Source organism: Tenrec ecaudatus, chromosome 6, assembly GCF_050624435.1.
Source record: "Tenrec ecaudatus isolate mTenEca1 chromosome 6, mTenEca1.hap1, whole genome shotgun sequence".
In the NCBI taxonomy this organism is placed as follows: Eukaryota; Metazoa; Chordata; class Mammalia; order Afrosoricida; family Tenrecidae; genus Tenrec; species Tenrec ecaudatus.
The window spans coordinates 162,873,564-162,890,710 of record NC_134535.1 but is presented as its reverse complement, the minus strand read 5'-3'; the positions used below and the strand labels follow the sequence as shown (position 1 = coordinate 162,890,710).

The window sequence follows — 17,147 nt, the reverse complement described above, 5'->3', positions numbered from 1 at the left end:
CCCTCCATTCTGTCCGGGACCCTTGGTAGCCACAGTCCGTGGTAGCCAGGCACTGTCTCGTTCCTCTGGTCCCAGGCTCGTGGGGGCTGGCTATAGTTGGCATCTCCCATTCATTGGTCCTTTGGACCAATTGTGTCTTTGAGTCTTTGAATTTCTGTTCTATGTATAAGTTGCCTCTTTGATGGGCACTTGCTAGATTGTAAGACTCTAGTCTCTAACTACCACAGCAGGGGGGCGGGGGCATAATCTTTGTCAACTAAAGTATATCAGTGGAGCTAGCCCTCCCCTGAGATTGTGGTCCTGAGCCCTCTAGACCAGACCCTCATTTCCCACTAGGTGTTTGCTTATGACCAAGAAGTTTCATAACGTTGTCCCATTTGCTGTGTTATATACATGGATACTTTGATGACATATATAAATACATATGCATAAAAAAGTCTGCCAAATCTGCCTGTAGATCTACTTGTAGACTACTATGTGTTATTACTGACATTGCAAGATTGTCTGTGTAAGGCTATTTCCCTCTGCGGTAACTCCTGTCTACCTCTCGGGGCCCACCTCTGCCTTAAGGATACTGTGCTGATCACATCCTTACTAAACGGGGAGATTTCAAAATGTTTCATGGAAAGATTCCATTATCTTTTCATTCCATTTCCCCCCGGAATTTTGATGCCCCCTTGCATATTGCCTCTCCTTTCCTGCAATATGATTCACTTCTATTATATCTAGTGAGTGATTTTTCCCTCTCCTCCCTACGCCCCCCCCCAAAAAAAAACCCTCGTAACCATTAAAGGATATTTCTTTCTCTGTGCCAACTTTTCCTTGACTTTTTATAACAGTGATCTCATGCAGCATAAAAAAGAGGATGTTCTTATGTGCAGATTCTGCACATCTATTAATTATTTAATATAAGTCTATCACGCCAACCACAGGAGTATTTGAGCCCAAAGTGGAAGGAAGATCACTTTATTATGTTTTTTGACGTGTGTACATTTCCTCTCCTGATCATTGGCCGAACTGTTATGTGAGCAACATGATCCTGTTCAGCAGACTAACATCTCTGCAGTCGTATTGGAAACTGGCACGGAATCTGCATGTGTTTTTCAAAGTCAACCAAAATATGCTGAAGGGAGATTGGGGAGAGGTGTACCTTTGATCCGCTGATAATGTGTGGGAAATTCCTGGGCTGACAGTGGACAGATATAGCAGCGTGCTTGCCCCCTCCTGTTAGATGATATTGCTGCCTTTTGTTTTGTCGCGTTTTTAAGGCACGGGGAAGGCAGCACGCTCCCCCCATTCATGGCCCGTTTTTCTCACGGACTCTCGAGTCGGGTAACTAAAGTGAGGATAAAGGAGCCCCGTGAAGCTACCTGACTTTGTGATGGTTGATCTCCTGACGTTAATCTCCTGAGTTCTAACTTGCTGTGCGGATTGCACTGTTAAGCCCATGACCTTAGTTCCTTTGAACGTCTAGCAGGTAGTGGTATAGGACTCCTTCCCCCTCTTATTTTGTGAGCAGGGACATGCCGGCCCATGACAGGGATTCAGCAGTTGAGTGGGCGGGTATTGGGGGGAGGGGTGGAAAGATCTGGGTCCCTCATTGACTGTGACCTCTCTTTGTTTTCTTCTTTTATAGTCTCCTTAGCCCATCTCACCCAACTGGTGCTCAGTCACAACAAGCTAACAAGTAAGTCCACTCTCTGATTGCTTACCCGGCTTTTGACTTTATAGTGCTTTTAGGATCCTGCTGACTTTAATGCTTTCTTTAAAGAAGCCATTGCCAAGTGGTAGCTGTCGGGAACGTAAAACTGATTTTAGTGGCCTGAACGTGCTGCGTTCCAGCATCGCCCTTGCCCGCACTTGGCTCAATAGTTCGTCATCCGGAGAGAGAAAAGGGCACGGTTTCTCCGGAACTCGCTCGGGTCAGGTTTGGCACCTACTGGTGACTGAAATGGCAGTGCCCTTGATGAGTAGCAATCTGTGAAAGACTTAGCAAAACATAGGATCCGATTTCTTTGCTGTGTCTTTTTAATCTGTATGGAGAGCCCGACTGGTGCAGTGCTTAGCACCCTCCACTGGTCAGGGGCTTGAGGGCTGCAGCCCTCTGAGAGAGGCCGGGGTGCCACCCTGCTGTCATAAAGACTGCCGCCAGAGAAACCCTCAGGGACACGCCTGCTCCGCCCTCCAGGGTCTCTGAGCCCGAATCAGCTGACTGGTAATGGGCTTGGTGTTGGCTGGTGGTTTCATTTATAGTTTGTTCTCAGAAGGGGAACATTTCACTATCGGGCTTGCTCCCCTTTCCTGCTTGGTAGCGTTTAAAAGAAAAAGCAGAGCAAAGAAAAATAGCTACCAACTTGTACACGTTCGCCCCTGTGGTTGTGAAGTTTTGGAGTCTGGTTTCCAAGAATGCAAGAAGTGCTTTGAGGCATCAGTAATTTTTAGACCTATTATCATGGTGGGACGTTAGCTGTTTGTTCTAAGAACCTCTCCTGCCAAGTGAGAAGGGACCATTTTAATCTTCGCTCTGTGGCTTTGATGGGAACGGGCTGGTGGTGGGAGGGGTGAGGGGAGGGGGTGGTGAGGGGGTGGAGGTGCCCTTACTCACCCCTAATGGACCATTGCGTCCTCGCTGTTGCCACATTTCCCACAGACTTGACCGATCTTCTAATCACGTGGCAAGCATGTGTGAGGGAGTCCTGGGACCTTGCGCAGAATGCTAGGTGGGGGGATCTGTGCGGTGAATGTGCGTGCATGTGCACAATGTGCAGCGTGCAGCGGTGCCACAGAGCTGTTGATGATGGAGGTTGAGGAGTGCCGGCCAGTGCCCTTCTCGTGTCCGGGCCAGGTGGATCTGCCAGCTCTGTGGCAGACACGCACATTTGTCACGCAAAGGCAGAGGGGTGCCCTGGTCCTGTTTGAGCTGCAGTGACTACAGAAGCTGAAGTGAGGGCTACTAGGCACCGCGATGATTTCTGTCTTGCGGGTCAGAGGCTGTGAGTGTCATTGTGTTGGTAGCAAGTGGTTGTGTGGTCCCCAAAAACCCTGATCTTGGCTCAGGGGGATTTGCAGCCTGGTTTGATGTTGGATGTCATGACCCCTAAATACCCCAAGCTTTAGTGAGTACACATTCTTGCAGTTTCCTACACATAGTTTGCAACAACAACAAAAAAAACCCCAAAAAAACCCCACAAACAAACCCAAAACACTCCCAAACAACCCCAAATCAAAAACAATAATTCTGCCATTGAGATGATGCCCATTCACAGCGACCCTGTAGGACAGGGTAGAACTGCCTGCTGTGTGTCTCTGAGACTGTAAGTCTTTACAGGAATAGAATGTCCCATTCTTCTCCCTAGTTCATGAACATCCTTCTTCATTGCTAAATTTTCTCTTCCGTCTGCAACATTGCTAAAGGGAAAGCATTTGCATATCAACACGATAGTGAAAGCAGCTTTATTTCTAGTACCAATTCATCTAGATTAAAAAAAAAACAACCCCACATGTACACTGGTAAAGATAGGAACTGGAAACACAGGGAATCCAGGACAGATGAACCCCTTAGGACCAGTGGTGAGTGTGGCGATACTTGGAGGGAAGAGAGAGGGTGGGGTGGAAAGGGGGAACCGATGACAAGGATCTACATATAACCTCCTCCCTGTGGGATGGACAGCAGAAAAGTGGGTGAAGTGAGACAAAATAATAATAATTTATAAATTATCAAGGTTTCATGACGGAAGGGAGAGCGGGAGGAAGGGGGGAAAATGAGGAACTGATGCCAGGGGCTTACATGGAGAGCAAATGTTTTGAGAATGATGAGGGCGATGAATGTACAAATGTGCTTTACACAATTGATGTATGTGTGGATTGTGATAAGAGCTATATAAGTCCCCAATAAAATGATTTTTAAAAAGAAAAAATAGATTTCTAAAAAATGGGAAAAAATGATTTTCATTGCTACTTCATAACTATAGTTTTGCCAGTGTTATGAATCATAATGTAAATATCTGATATGCAGGATGTATTCTCATTGTTACGAATTGAACATAATTAAAACATAGTGATTAATCACAAAAACAATATGTAATTATATATTGTGAAATATTTGTTTCTAATTACAAATAAATGAGAAAAACCCCCACATTTTTCTAATAGTTGTAGACTCTTGATTTTACTTGTTTACAAAGATAGACATCTTGGGCCTCAAACCTGTCTTTCCCTGAGGAGCAATAATAGGAAATTAATTGAAAGAGGGATGAGTGCAGAGTCTGGTTGGTACATTGTGTCTGCTCTTAAAATATTCAGCTCTGAAGAGTCCAAATTTCCTATTTCTTCCTTCCTTATTTTTTTTATTTTCCTCTCCCTCCCATTTAAGACATTCTTGACCTAATCCAGTAAACTCTAATTACCCGTCTTGGTAACTTCTGTCTCAGGCCACCGTGGGTCCAGTGTCAGTGACACGCGATCTGGTCCACGAAGGTCAAATTAGCATCTCTTACTATTGTTCTGCCATTTAAACGAGTGACTCCGCTATGGACTTTCAAGTGTTTATAGTAAATATGTCCATCTGATGGGCATATAAATATGCATCGGACGCAAGTGGCATAGCACACCCTCTGCCGTTTATTTCTTCTTGTAATCAGTGCCTTTCACTTCCCGTTGCTTTTAATAGGGACCCGCTGACAGTGCTACATGGAAACCACTGGGCCTCGAAAGACATCAAGCGCTGGGCCCTGCTTTGATCTTGCAAACCCTATCTGTGTTTTCCTTTTCTGCTGCCAATTAACTGCCCTTTGACATTTTCTCTTGTGTGCTTGTGCAATGAATGGCTGGCTTTCCTCACACTGGGACTTGGGTTTGGGGTCTACCCTTGGCCCCTGAATTTAATGAATTATCTGCAGGGGGAGGGGCATTGCGGGGGGATGTCAGAAGCCTGTGGTGCTAAGATGACCTGCCCCTGCTCAGGGCTCTGACCCACAACAGGTCAACTCAGGGCAGTCAGAGTGAAGCCACCAGGAAGCAGACGGCTGGACTCTAGGATCCTTAGTCAGTGAGATTTTGGAGCAGGGGTTCTCGAAACCTTCCGAGTTCTAGCTCATGAAAACGTTCAGCGCGTGGAGGCTCATTTCTGGTGGACCCTCGTCACCCTCACGGCAAAACCTCTGAGATGTGTTCCAGCCTGCTCCCAATATTCTGATGTACAGCCCGCCCCACCCCCACCCCGGGGAAGTGTGGGTAATGCCATCTTGCTGTAAGGCCAGGTCCTCTAGAGCCCCCTACCCTGTTGGCAGCTTCCTACGCCAACCTGCCCTGGTAATTTTCCAGCCTACCCTTGTGGCCTTGCGATAGCTCTGTACTCCCACCCTGTTTCAGCATGGTATTGTAGACGAATGCTTCTTTTAGCTTCTGTCATATGCTAAGCTCATCTGAGTGGAAAACCAGGATGCAAGAGGAGACTTGTCCATTACAGTTTGTGAAATGGGATAGGGTTTTTGCCTTTGTGTACCCTGCCTGACTGCTATTCGGGCCTTCAGGGGTTTGAAGAGATGCTAATCCTCTCATAGCCACTGGCTTCAGAAAGACTCCTAATCCGAATTCATGGCATTACCATGGTCTTAATCTCTCATGACATATCACATACATTGCCTTATATGCCCATGGGGTTATATGCGTGTTATATGCCCACAGGGCCCACAAGCTGGGCTCTTAGAGTCAGCGGGGAGTTGCTTCATCCACATGGGACTGCTTTCCTCGATCCATGCCCAGAGCAGCCAGTGAACCTTTTTCTTCTGCCTTTTTGCTCTGGTTGGTTAAGTGCTGCTCCAGGAAGCCCACCAAGCTTCTCTGTGGCCCAGTGGGAAGCGTTTCTAAGAGGGGAGGGTCTCCTGCTGGGCTATCCCTCCTCAAACCACACTGACTCTGAGCACCGGCTACATGCAGACCTGGCTACTGACTCTTTTTCCTTCTGAGCTTCATAACCTGGCCTCCGCTGGCTGCCCACACCCAGCCTGCTGGGAAAAGGTGGATGGAAGGGGGCTCTATTCCTGTGTCAGCCCCTCCTTCCCCAGCCTCCTTCAACAGCGCCACCCAGCCCTCTCAGTGTCTCCTACTGACTGCCGTGGCCTGTTGAAATGTGTGCTTCCCAAAGAGACTTTCCACTTCCTCCAACGCAGCAGCCACCGCCGATTCTTCCTTCATGCCCATTCCTCTCCCCACAGTGGCTTCCTAGTGATCATCTAGGGAATCCACAGTGTCCGTGGAGAGAGGCAGACATAGGAGCAGGTGGTCCAGAGAAGAAATAGCTGGGACAGGTAGGGACAGGCTGATTTCTTCTGGGGTAAAGGGCATAGCAACTTCAGTGTCTGGAGGCATAGTGAATGTGTGTTTCTTCCTCATCATGTGCTCATGTCAGATGAGCTTTCTGATGCAACGTTACCGCACATCAACCAACCAACCAACCAAACAAACAAACAAACAATCAACCAACCAACCAACCAACCAACCAACCAACCAACCAAACAACCAAACAACCAAACAACCGAACAACGAGCCAACCAACCAACCAACCAACCAACCAACCAACCAACCAACCAACCAACCAACCAACCAAACAAACAAACAACGAGCCAACCAACCAACCAACCAACCAACCAGCCAACCAGCCATCCAACCAACCAACCAACCAACCAACCAACCAACCAACCAACCAACCAACCAACCAACCAACCAACCAACCAACCAAACAGCCAAAAACCTAACTCCCTGCCCTCAAGTTGATTCTGACTCACTGTGATCCTGTGGGACACTCATTCTGCTTCCAGGGTTCCCACATTACCACAGGTCCCTGGAGATTTACCATGTGAACTGGATGTTAAGAGTGGTTTGTTGATGCTTTTAACTTTCTGAGTTTCATTGCGACTTGGGCGAGGGGTTACGGAGAGGATCAGTTTGCCATCGATGGTTCCCTTTATGGTTCAGGGATGATGTGCTGAGACAGCTGTTCCTCAGGTACGCCAGGGAATCTGCGCAGAAGGAAACTGGTTTCACAGCCCAGCAGTGGGTGTTTATTCCCCTTCCGCCATCTCCCTGGGCTCCGCCAAGCCCTCTCAGTGTGCCCTACATGCCCCTTCCCCCAGAAAACCTTTCACTACTGTAGATCTGACTGGTCACTTAAAATTAGTTTTATGTATCAAAGTCCCCAAATCATTCACAACCCAAGCCTCCAGCGTTCAAGTCGATTCTGATTCACGATGACCCCATTAGACATACTAGAACCACCCCCAAGCTGTCCTGGGCTGTGATCTCAATGGGAGCTGTTGGCCAGGGCTTTCCTCCCTTGGGGAAACTGGTGAGGCCGAGCCATCACCCTTTCCATGAACAGAGTACTCCCCTTGCCCACAGCACCCTCAGAGCTCCTACTACGCATCCCACCTCCCAGGAACGTGCCGGAAGCATGTGGCACATGAAATAGGGGCGCCGTTAATATCCACTGATTAGATGACATTGTTGGTGTTGCTAGGCGCATTGAGGCGGTGCCAACCCACAGCGACCAAAACACAGACAAAACACAAACAGCACAACAGAACAAAACACTGCCCAGTCCTGTGCCATCCTCACCATTGTTCTTAGGTTTGAACACATCTTTGCAGCCACTGTCAATCCATCTCGTTAAGGGCCTTCCTCTTTCTTACTGTTCCTCTGCTTTACCAGCATGATGTCCTTCTCTATGGACTGGTCTCTCCTGACAACATGTCCCAAGTCCATGAGATGGAAGTCTTGCCATCTTTGCTTCTCAGGAGCACTCTGGCCGTGGTTCTTCCAAGACAGATCTATTTGTTCTCTTGGCAGTCCATGGTAATCTCAAAGATCTTCTCCGGCAACACAAGGAAAACGCACCAATTCTTCTTCACTCTTCCTTACTCAGTGTTCAATTTTCACATGCAGAAGAGGCACCATCTCCGATAATGCTCCGTGTCCATTTGCGAGCTCTGCAGTACTGGACAGTGTTCCTAGGCTACGCAGAAGTTTTCAGTGCCTGCTTCCTCCGGAGTGGCCAGCCGATCCCTTCTTCGTTGTCTGTTCTTAGTCTGGAAGCTCTGCTGAAACCCGTTCACTTTGGTTGTCCCTGCTGGCATTTGAAATACCGGTGACATAGATTCCAACATCACAGCAACACACAGCCCACCAGAGTATGACACACTGACAGACAACTGGGATGAGATAAAGAGTCGTGCTAATTCCAAGCCGCCTGAGGCGATTTCTGCAAGGACTTGCCCTCCCCATTATGAGGGGGCTGCAAAAAAAGTTTGTAGAAAATGGAGCTAGAAGGTAATATTATGTGTCCACACACTTTGGTAGCCCTCTCCCTACTGGTAAGTGTGTGTAGACATGATTCCAAAGGTTGTCTTCCAAATTCTCTTTTCTCTACTACCCCCTGCCATCTGCCCATGTGACTACCAACTTCCTTTTCAGATCGATGTTGACTGAGCCTTTTCCAATCTGTTCCTTAAACGGATCACTTGGTTTATGCTTTCTAGTGTTAGTCTTGTAAATGGTTTTTTTCTACCTGCTTTCATGCAGAGGACTTAAAAAAAAAATACAGCCATTCTAAGATTTGTCCACTAGAGGTCACTGTTGAGGCACTTATTTGTCTCCAGGTTTCCCAAAGACTCAAAAACCAACTTTGTTGTCCGACAAAATATTTCGCAGAATATTCTGCTCTGTACCACGAGGCACATTTCAGATGCAATTTGAATAGTGCTGTTTTACTGCAATTAAGATAGTTCACTCAGTAAGGAGGTATGTTGTTAATTTTCCTCTTTTGCTCCCCAAATTAAATTACACAGATTCATGTATTATTTCTTCTTGCTTATTATGACTACTCTCTCAAGTTGAAAATTTCCCTTCTGATATCTTTAAGTTATAAGGATTATATTGCCTAATATAGAATTTGATATTGGATCCCCACCCATGTGTAACGCCCCCACATAGAAAGTTTACCCAGATTTTAATTCAAAATTAACCATGAAAACCCTGAAAAAATGTACTTTGTATATGTGTGTGTGTGCTGTACACCGATTCTTGTACTGTTTGAACTCCTGAATAAGCAATCTTTGAGCATTCATTTTTTTAAAAAAAGTTTTTTTGAGCATTCATTTTTAATGGGATGTTTTTCTTAATTAAAAAATCATTTTATTCAGTAGCAAGGCCCACATGAAAGTAATGCTAGTGCCTTAAATATATTGTGTGTGTGTGTGTGTGTATCGCGTTTTGTTTGGTGCAAACATACTGCGAAGCCAGCCTGCTATGTAAACCTTTCATAAATTTGGGTCTCAGAATACGATTGTACAGTGTTGTACTTTGAACTTCCAACTGTCATGTAAACCCTTCTTCAGAGATATTGGCAGTTTGTGCCTGCAGTTTCGGATCTTAATTTAACTGTGACCAAATCCCACCATTTAATGTATCGGAAGAAGCTTGGCTGGTAGTAGACCTAAGCTTCATGGCAACACTTGGGTTCATGTTTTACAGCCCATTTCTTATTGGAGTCTTGGTGGTGTAGTGGTTACGAGTTGGGCTGCAATCCACATGGTTGACAGTTCAAAACCACCCTCAGCTCTGTAGGAGAGACTGGTCTTTCTACTCCGGTGAACAACTACAGTGTCAGAAACCCCCAGGAGGAGCAGCTTTGACCTCCATGGCAGAGCAAGTCTTTCATATTAGGATGGCTTACTTGTGAATTGGGAACAACGGTGAACAAAAAAAGTACTTGCATATTTTCCTCAGTGAAGGAAACTTCAAGAAATTCTTCCTCAAAGAGAGTGTTCTAAGTAACATTCTAGCATTCTTTCAACCTTTCAGGCAGATGTATCTATACCTGGTTAGGAGATTGACCGTAAGTAACAATAAGTGAATGAAATGGTGTGTGTCTCATGAAAATGTTGTATTCCCAAAATATGCAGGCGGCATTTATATGAAGGAAATTAAGCAGGTTTATTTTTTAAAAGCAGTTTTTTAAAAGTTGAAGAAATTGAAGCCCTTTTCTAGAGACAGGATGGGTTGCTGAGACGGATGAGAAAAATTAAGTGTCTCACCTCATTTCAATGACCTTCACCATTCCTCCATGACCTTGTTGTTCCTAAGTGTCTAGTCATCTCCTCTTGCATGGGTTATTTATCACGCCTTATGAAAAAAAGTTATTGCACACAGTTTGTATGAAATTAAACCACGAAGGAAAATATGCAAAATAAATTGTTCCCGTGTCATGAATTTATCTTCTGACAATATCAAAACAACGTGCTGTTTGCATTTTAACGGAGGATAAATGTATTTATAACACAGAAGCTTTGATCAATAGCTTATTTTTTTAATTAGTGCACATTTATCAGTTTGTTACCGAGCCATCTTTTGAAAGATTGAATTTGAAAAAAAAAATTATACTTTGTATTTTTGAGCCTGACAGCTATTAATTAGACAATATCCCTCTAATGGTCCCTGAAGTTAGGTTACCATGAAAAATTGTCTGCACTTGGGAACTTGTTGTTATTTGGAGCCTTGTTAAGTAAGCAAGTGAGATCATCACAAGGAAAGGTTAAAGAGCTCCAGTCAGTCCGTGCATTTGGAGAGTCTTGCTCTAGGTAGTATCACATCCTCAGCGAATAGCAGGGAGCCCTCTTACCCCTTTGTTGCCTCCCCCAACCAACATACACTTCCTTGAGAAGCTTGCCTGCCCAGGACTAAGAGGCTGTTCACTAAAGAGCAGCATATTCCTTCTTCCACATTTTAAACGTGAAACAGCTTCAATTGGAGACTTTCAGAATGGAGGTGGACTTGGGGCCAGGTGACACTGCCACCTTCCAAATCAGAATTGGTACCTTTGGGGACCGGGTCTATAAGAGGGCTTCTTTGACTATTTTTACTGTAACTCCTCTCAAACAAAATGGACCTAGTGGCCATATTTTATTTCTATTCTCTGTTGAGTATCTCCCTGAGATAATTTGTAGGGAGTGAGTGAGTGTGTGTGTATGTGTGTGTGCACGCGCTTGAGACCAGTGGGAGCGCTTCCTCCCTGGGGTGCCATGCTATGGGAAGGGGATGTGCAGTCTTTTAGAGCAGTTGCTCTTGACTCTCCTGAAGGTCAGAGGCTTCTTAAAGACTAGGATGAAAACTGTCGCAATGATTCCCTAGAAAAACATACCTACTAATTATAATTTCAACAGGGTTCCTGTCCTGTTGTGCATGCCCATTAATTCACTAGGGGCCCTTGTGCCTCAGAATTAGAAAGCCGAGAGAGGGTGTATCTACAATATGGATATGCTGATGCCGTTTCTTTAAAAAAAAGCATTTTATTGAGGGCTCATACAACTCTTATCACAATCCATACATACATCAATTGTATAAATCACATTTGTACATTCGTTACCCTCATCCTTCCCAAAACATTTGCTCTCCTGCTCTCCACGTAAGCCCCTGGCAGCTGATGCCATTTCTTAACGAAGATGTTTCTGGACATTTGTGTAAAACTACAAAAGAATGCTTTTGCTTGCAGCACGAAGCTCATTCTGGATAGCTATTTACAAATGCTCATAAATGTCACCAGGGAACAAACTCTTCTTCTACCTAATTTTCCGCTGTTTCCATCGGAACACCCCTCTCTTTTTCCTTTCTGGCGCTTCCCTGTTGCTTTCGTCTCCCCCTCCCACTCCTAGGTGCATGCACGTTCTGATTGGATGCTGTTCTCCTATCTGAAAGGCCGGCCCTGTGGCGCCAATGTCTCCAAAAGTCTCCAAACCGAAGGGTGAGGTAAGGGCTCCGTTGTCTCCATGACTTCTGGCCTTCCCGAACCAGTGCTCTGGGTCTTTACTACCTGTAAAAGGAAGGGAAGAAAAAAGATCTTCATTTATGGAATCCCCGAGTCTTTGCCCAAGGCACCACGGTGACACGACGGCTGAAGTTAAGCACTGCTGCCAGCTGAACAGTTAGGAGAGTCAAACCTGCCCACCCGCTCTGCAGAAGAAAAGCCTGGCCATCCTACTCTCGTCAAGTTCACAGCCTGAACGTGGAACTACAAACCCTAGGGGGCCGTTTTGCTCTTTCACATGGGGCCACCGGGGGTTGAAATCCCCCTAAGGATACCTGACCACCCGAGCTCTGTGTTCGGTAGAAGAAATAGACTTCAAGCGGTCAAGAAGTGTCGTTGTTCAAGAAACAAGCATGGTTGGTTCAGCGTCCCCGGCAGTGGAGCTTTCTGGATGGCTTCTGAGCTTGTAGTCTGCACGGGTCATTCCCACGCTGCCTTTACAGAGGAGCGCGTGTGCTACCTCCACAGCCCGGGAAAGGGAATCGAGGAGTTCGCGGGCAAAGTATTTTTATAGCCCTTGGTGGATGCTTACTCCAATAGACCAGCAAGACGTCTTCCTGTGTTTAGAAGGACTCTGCGTTCAGTAGTTCAGGAGGATCATGAAAGCTTCTTGGGATTTTCCGGGCGCTGGGTGTCTTTCATTCCTCCTACCGGATGCCCCTGGTTCGCCAGCATCATGCCACGTGCCCAGGCAGCCCAGTGCGGCCCCTCGCGGAGGTGATTCTTAACAGTAAAGAAGTTGGAAACTATGGACAGTGCGTGCCTGGTGTGCTCCTGTCTCTGAGAAATTCATTTGCTGATCGTCTCCCTCTTACAGGTTCATGGCCTAGCTGCCAGTTGGCATTGACTCGATGGTTGTGAGCTTGGTTTGGAAGGAAGTAATTGCGGATCACCTGGATCTACTGTAATTAGGTCTGTGCGGGCGCCTACGCCCCAGGAATGGCAGGTGCTCCGCTTTCCTTACTGACTATGTTACCTTCCTTCTTTGAATTCTTTTCTTTCTTGCTTCTCTCTGGCGTGGTGGTGTGGAACTTCTTAGGCCGTCTTGCTGGAAGAGACTCCGTCCTTTCCTTGCCCTTCCCGGATGTCACTTCTCCCCCAGGCCATCGAATGCCGTTTCCTCTCCTCTCAGTGCCTCTTCTTTGATCGGGCTCCCAAATTAAAGCCATTTGGTGATGTATGGCTTTGCTCGCAGTGCAGCCCATCAGGGCTGGCGTGTAATTTAGAACGAGTGCCCTGGAAGAATCGAGGGTTTGTAAGCACCCCCAATGATTGCTGGGGTGATTCCTGGGCTTTCTCCGGAAACTCATCCAAGATTCAGACATTACCTAATTTCTGCAGCCCCACAGGGGAAGAAATCCCTGCTGCGAGCTTCTCAGGAGATTCCTTTGGCTAGCACACTTACTTCAGAATGCCGCAGAAAAAGCCCCCACGCTCCAGTGGATTAGAACTCACACTGGCTTGACAGCAGGCCTGGGGAACACAGTCGACCTGCCCCAGATGGTTTTGAGGGCTTTAAGGTTTACGGAAGCAGACGGCCACAGTGCTCTCAGTAGCTGGTAGTGTCAAACCGCTGACCTCTCTAAAGTACGTTCTTTAACACTGTGCACCAGGATTCCTTGGGGCGTCTTTTTGTAATTTTGGCATGATACAATCTGCTGAACTCCTTGTTTGCCACCTTCTTTCCCCCTTTAATTTTGGGATAATTGATTATTCTCCTTGGAGCGGAAGGAGTTTCTTTTTCTTTTGCAGTGAATTAAGCCAGGGATATTGGTTGATTTCTTCTTGAAATAACCAAGACTTCCCTTGCAGAATCCTAAAGAGACTCCTAATAGGAGACCTAAGTATATATTTCTGAGTGGGGGTGCTCGGCAAATACTTGTTGAGTAACTGCAAGTTGCATTTATACCGTCATTTGTAAAGCTAAGAACGTCTGGGGACGCTGCTGTGACTTGTCTAGATATTCCGCTGGTTTATTTTTACCTCAAGGAACATGTAGCTCCTTTTAGATGGGAATTGGCGTCACGGTTTCATAAACTTTATGTTTTTTAAATAACCGCTCACTACTGTAATTCACTGTTTTAATGGCTGCTTTGGGGGAAATCCCATAAAATCTGTAAAGCTTGTTATCATTAGTTTACTTTTGAACTTCAAATTCTTATGGTAAGCTATAATTACTTCATTATCCACCTTGTGTGTTTTGGCCAGAAAACAAAGGTAATTAATCATTAGAAGTACAAATGACCTTTTTTTTTGCCTATAAAAAGTCTGATGAGTGTAATTATTTGTATGCGAGGCTGAGGAGATTCTTCTATCCACATAATCATTAAAATGGCATTCAAGACGATGATTCCTAATTTGCAGAAAGAATTGGCATCTATATAATTAGTCTAGACATCAGCTCTGTGGTGTGAATAGACTAATGTTTTCCAGCGACTGTGGCTAAGGATTTAAAGGGCTATGTTTTCACTTGAGCCGGGATCGCTCTGCTTCACATCATAATTTGTGTGGTGTTGTGGTGTGGTACCCTTGAGTTGGTTTTGACTCGTGTGACAGGGCAGACCTTGCCACAGGATTTTCTACGTTCAAACCCAGTCACCAAACACACTGCCCTGCTGTTGATTCTGACTCGTGGCAGCCTCACATAGGGAGGAGTGGAGCTGCCTTTGTGGGTTTCTGAGACGGTACATCTTTGCATTCGCAGACAGCCTCACCTTTTCACCCCACGGAGTAGCTGCTGAGTTTGAACTGCTGACCTTGTGGTTAGAGCCCCTCCCCTCCCAACGAGCAGCCCACCGTGCCACGAGGGCCCCTCTTGTTGATGTTGTTGTTAAGTGCCAACAAGTCAATTCCATCTTATAGTGATCTTACGAGCAAGAAGACGAAACACTGCCAGGTCCCACGACAGCCTCACAATTATGCTTATGTTTGATTCCATTGTTGTGGCCGCTGTGTCAATCCATCTTGTCGAGGGCCTTCACCGTCTACTCTACCAAGCTTGATGTCCTTCTCCAGGGACCGATCACTCCTGATAACAAGTCCAAAGTACATGAGGTGAAGCCTTGCCATCCTTGCCTGGAAGGAGCATCTTGGCTGTACTTCTTCCAAGATAAGTTTGTTTGCCCTTTGACAGTCTGTGATATTTTCAATATCTTTTGCCAGCACCGTAATGTAAACACATCCATTCTTCTCTGGTTTTCCTTAGTCAGTGTCCAATTTTCACATTTATATGAGATGGTTGAAAATACCATGGCTCGGATCAGGCTCACCTTAGTCCTCAAAATAACCTCCTTGCTTTTCAGTACTCTAAAGAGGTCTTGTGCAGCAGATTTGCCTAATGTAGCGCATCATCTGATCTCTTTCCAGGCTGTCGCTTAGTTTCTGTTAATTTGGGTATCCCTCCGCTTTGCAGTATTCAGGCCAAAGAGGGGGAGTTGTTATCTCATGCAATATGCACCAAATATTGAAGCAAAGACATGTTTGCACCATTTCTTCTTAAGTGGCCATTTCCCCCACCGTATGCATATTGAATAACATAATTCATTTTCATGCATGCTATGATCTTAGTAATGTTGCTGTCACCGTTAGGTATCGTCGTCAGTTCTAACTGTTGACAACCCTCATTGTAATCATGGTTGACTCGGTGGCAGTGGATTTTTAGAGGCATTTGCTCACTGGATCTAGACCTTAAATAGGATCTTCTCAGTTCTTGGTAAACTGGAATCGTTAGGTAGTCAAGAAAGCAGTATTATGATAGTCGATGATTTCCTTTTCTGAACAGACAGTGCCACTTTCCACCCTTTGAACATTCCCCGTGCACACCACCTCCCCGTGACCCATCCTTATTCAACTTCAAATAGTTTCCTCTCATTCTTTGGTAATTTTTGTATTCCGTTAACTAGACACTCTATAACTATGCTTGCTTCAGATTGTGGAACGGTCACTGTGGCCTGACCGCTCCATCATCTCAGGCCTCTGCCCAGCGTCGGCCACTCATTCTTAGCCTTGTGTCCATGGCCATGCCATTGCTAACAACTGTGGCACCTGCGGGGAGCCCTGGTGGCATAGTGTGGACGCGTTGGGCTGCTGACCACAAGGGCAGCCATTTGAAACCACCAGCCATTCCAGGGGAGAAGAAAGGGGCTTTCTACTCCAATAAGGGGCTGCAGCCTCTACCTGCCCCTGTTAGTCTGGGCAAACCAGGGAAACAAATCCACAGAAACTTGTATGTATATAAGAGAGAGCTTTATATAAAGGGTAACTGTACATTCAGAAAGCATCCCAACCCAGTGCTGCCCAAGCCCACAAGTCCAACATTAGCCCATATCCATATGTCCGACATCAATCCACAAAGTCCTCCTCCATCTCACAAAACACACGCAATGATGCTGACTGCAGGAGGAATGCTGAATCAGTGAACGTGTAAGCATCTCAGCACTGGCAGGGGTCTCCACACGGCTGCTCCAGCACCCAGGGCTGCATCGGGGTAGTTCCCTGTGGCTTCTCCTCAGGAATGTCTTGCAGGAAGTGAGCCTTGCCAGCTGAAACAGGGAACTGGCTAAGGCAGCTGCAGCCTGGTCCGACCATCACAAAGCAAGAGACCTGAGAACTAGAAAGGCGAGACTCACCAAGCCATTTATCCCTCTGCCTTTTCATGAATCCCACATGTATTTGTCGGCCAGGTTGGCACAATAAACCTTAACTATCTCACTGCCCTGTAGAGTTGCGTGAGTCAGAATCGACTAGAGGACAGTGAGTGTGGCTTTTGGCTTGGTGAGTTGGTGTTTGGTTTGGTGGTTCCTCCAGACCTCTGTCCACACCCCCTGGCTCCCCTCCCTCCCCGGCCTTGCGTCGTGGCGCTCCTGGATTCCCGCAGGTCGTGCACTGCTGTGGTGTTTTGACCCCCCTGGGACCCGACTGCATTCTTCCTCTCCATTCTTTTCCTGCTCCTAAGTCTGCACTGTCTTTTTCACCAGCCTGGATTCCCACGACCAACGGATCCCGTACTTCCGCCCCTAGTTCCCTTCGCCCTCTTCTCACTCCCCTTCTTGACTAGGCAGCTCTTTCCTGCTCACCCCCAGGGCAGCTGAATGTGACTAGAATCAAATGTACTAGAAAAGGACCGGCCTTCAGCTACCTTTGTGGCTACTGACCTCTGCTGGACCAGAGTGCCATCTGGCTGTGCTGCTGCCTTTATGGCCCCAGACAACTACATCCTTGACGCAAACCTCCCATCTTCCCCTCACCCCCGTCTCCCAACTTGTTTCTAATTTCCCTGAGGATATAGGGG

At 46.5% G+C, this 17,147-nt stretch overlaps 1 protein-coding gene across 2 annotated transcripts in view; it reads left to right on the top strand.

Moving 5' to 3' along the window:
- The window catches only part of RSU1 (Ras suppressor protein 1), a 257,042-nt gene that overhangs the window by 30,300 nt on the left and 209,595 nt on the right, over positions 1 to 17,147 (top strand). Inside the window, exon 3 of one of the 2 annotated variants that reach the window (XM_075552446.1) lies at positions 1,637 to 1,687. The exons of the other annotated variant lie outside the window; for it this stretch is intronic. Coding sequence (XP_075408561.1) covers positions 1,637 to 1,687 — 51 coding nt within the window. The remainder of the gene's footprint in view (positions 1 to 1,636; positions 1,688 to 17,147) is intronic. 2 annotated transcript variants of the gene reach the window in all.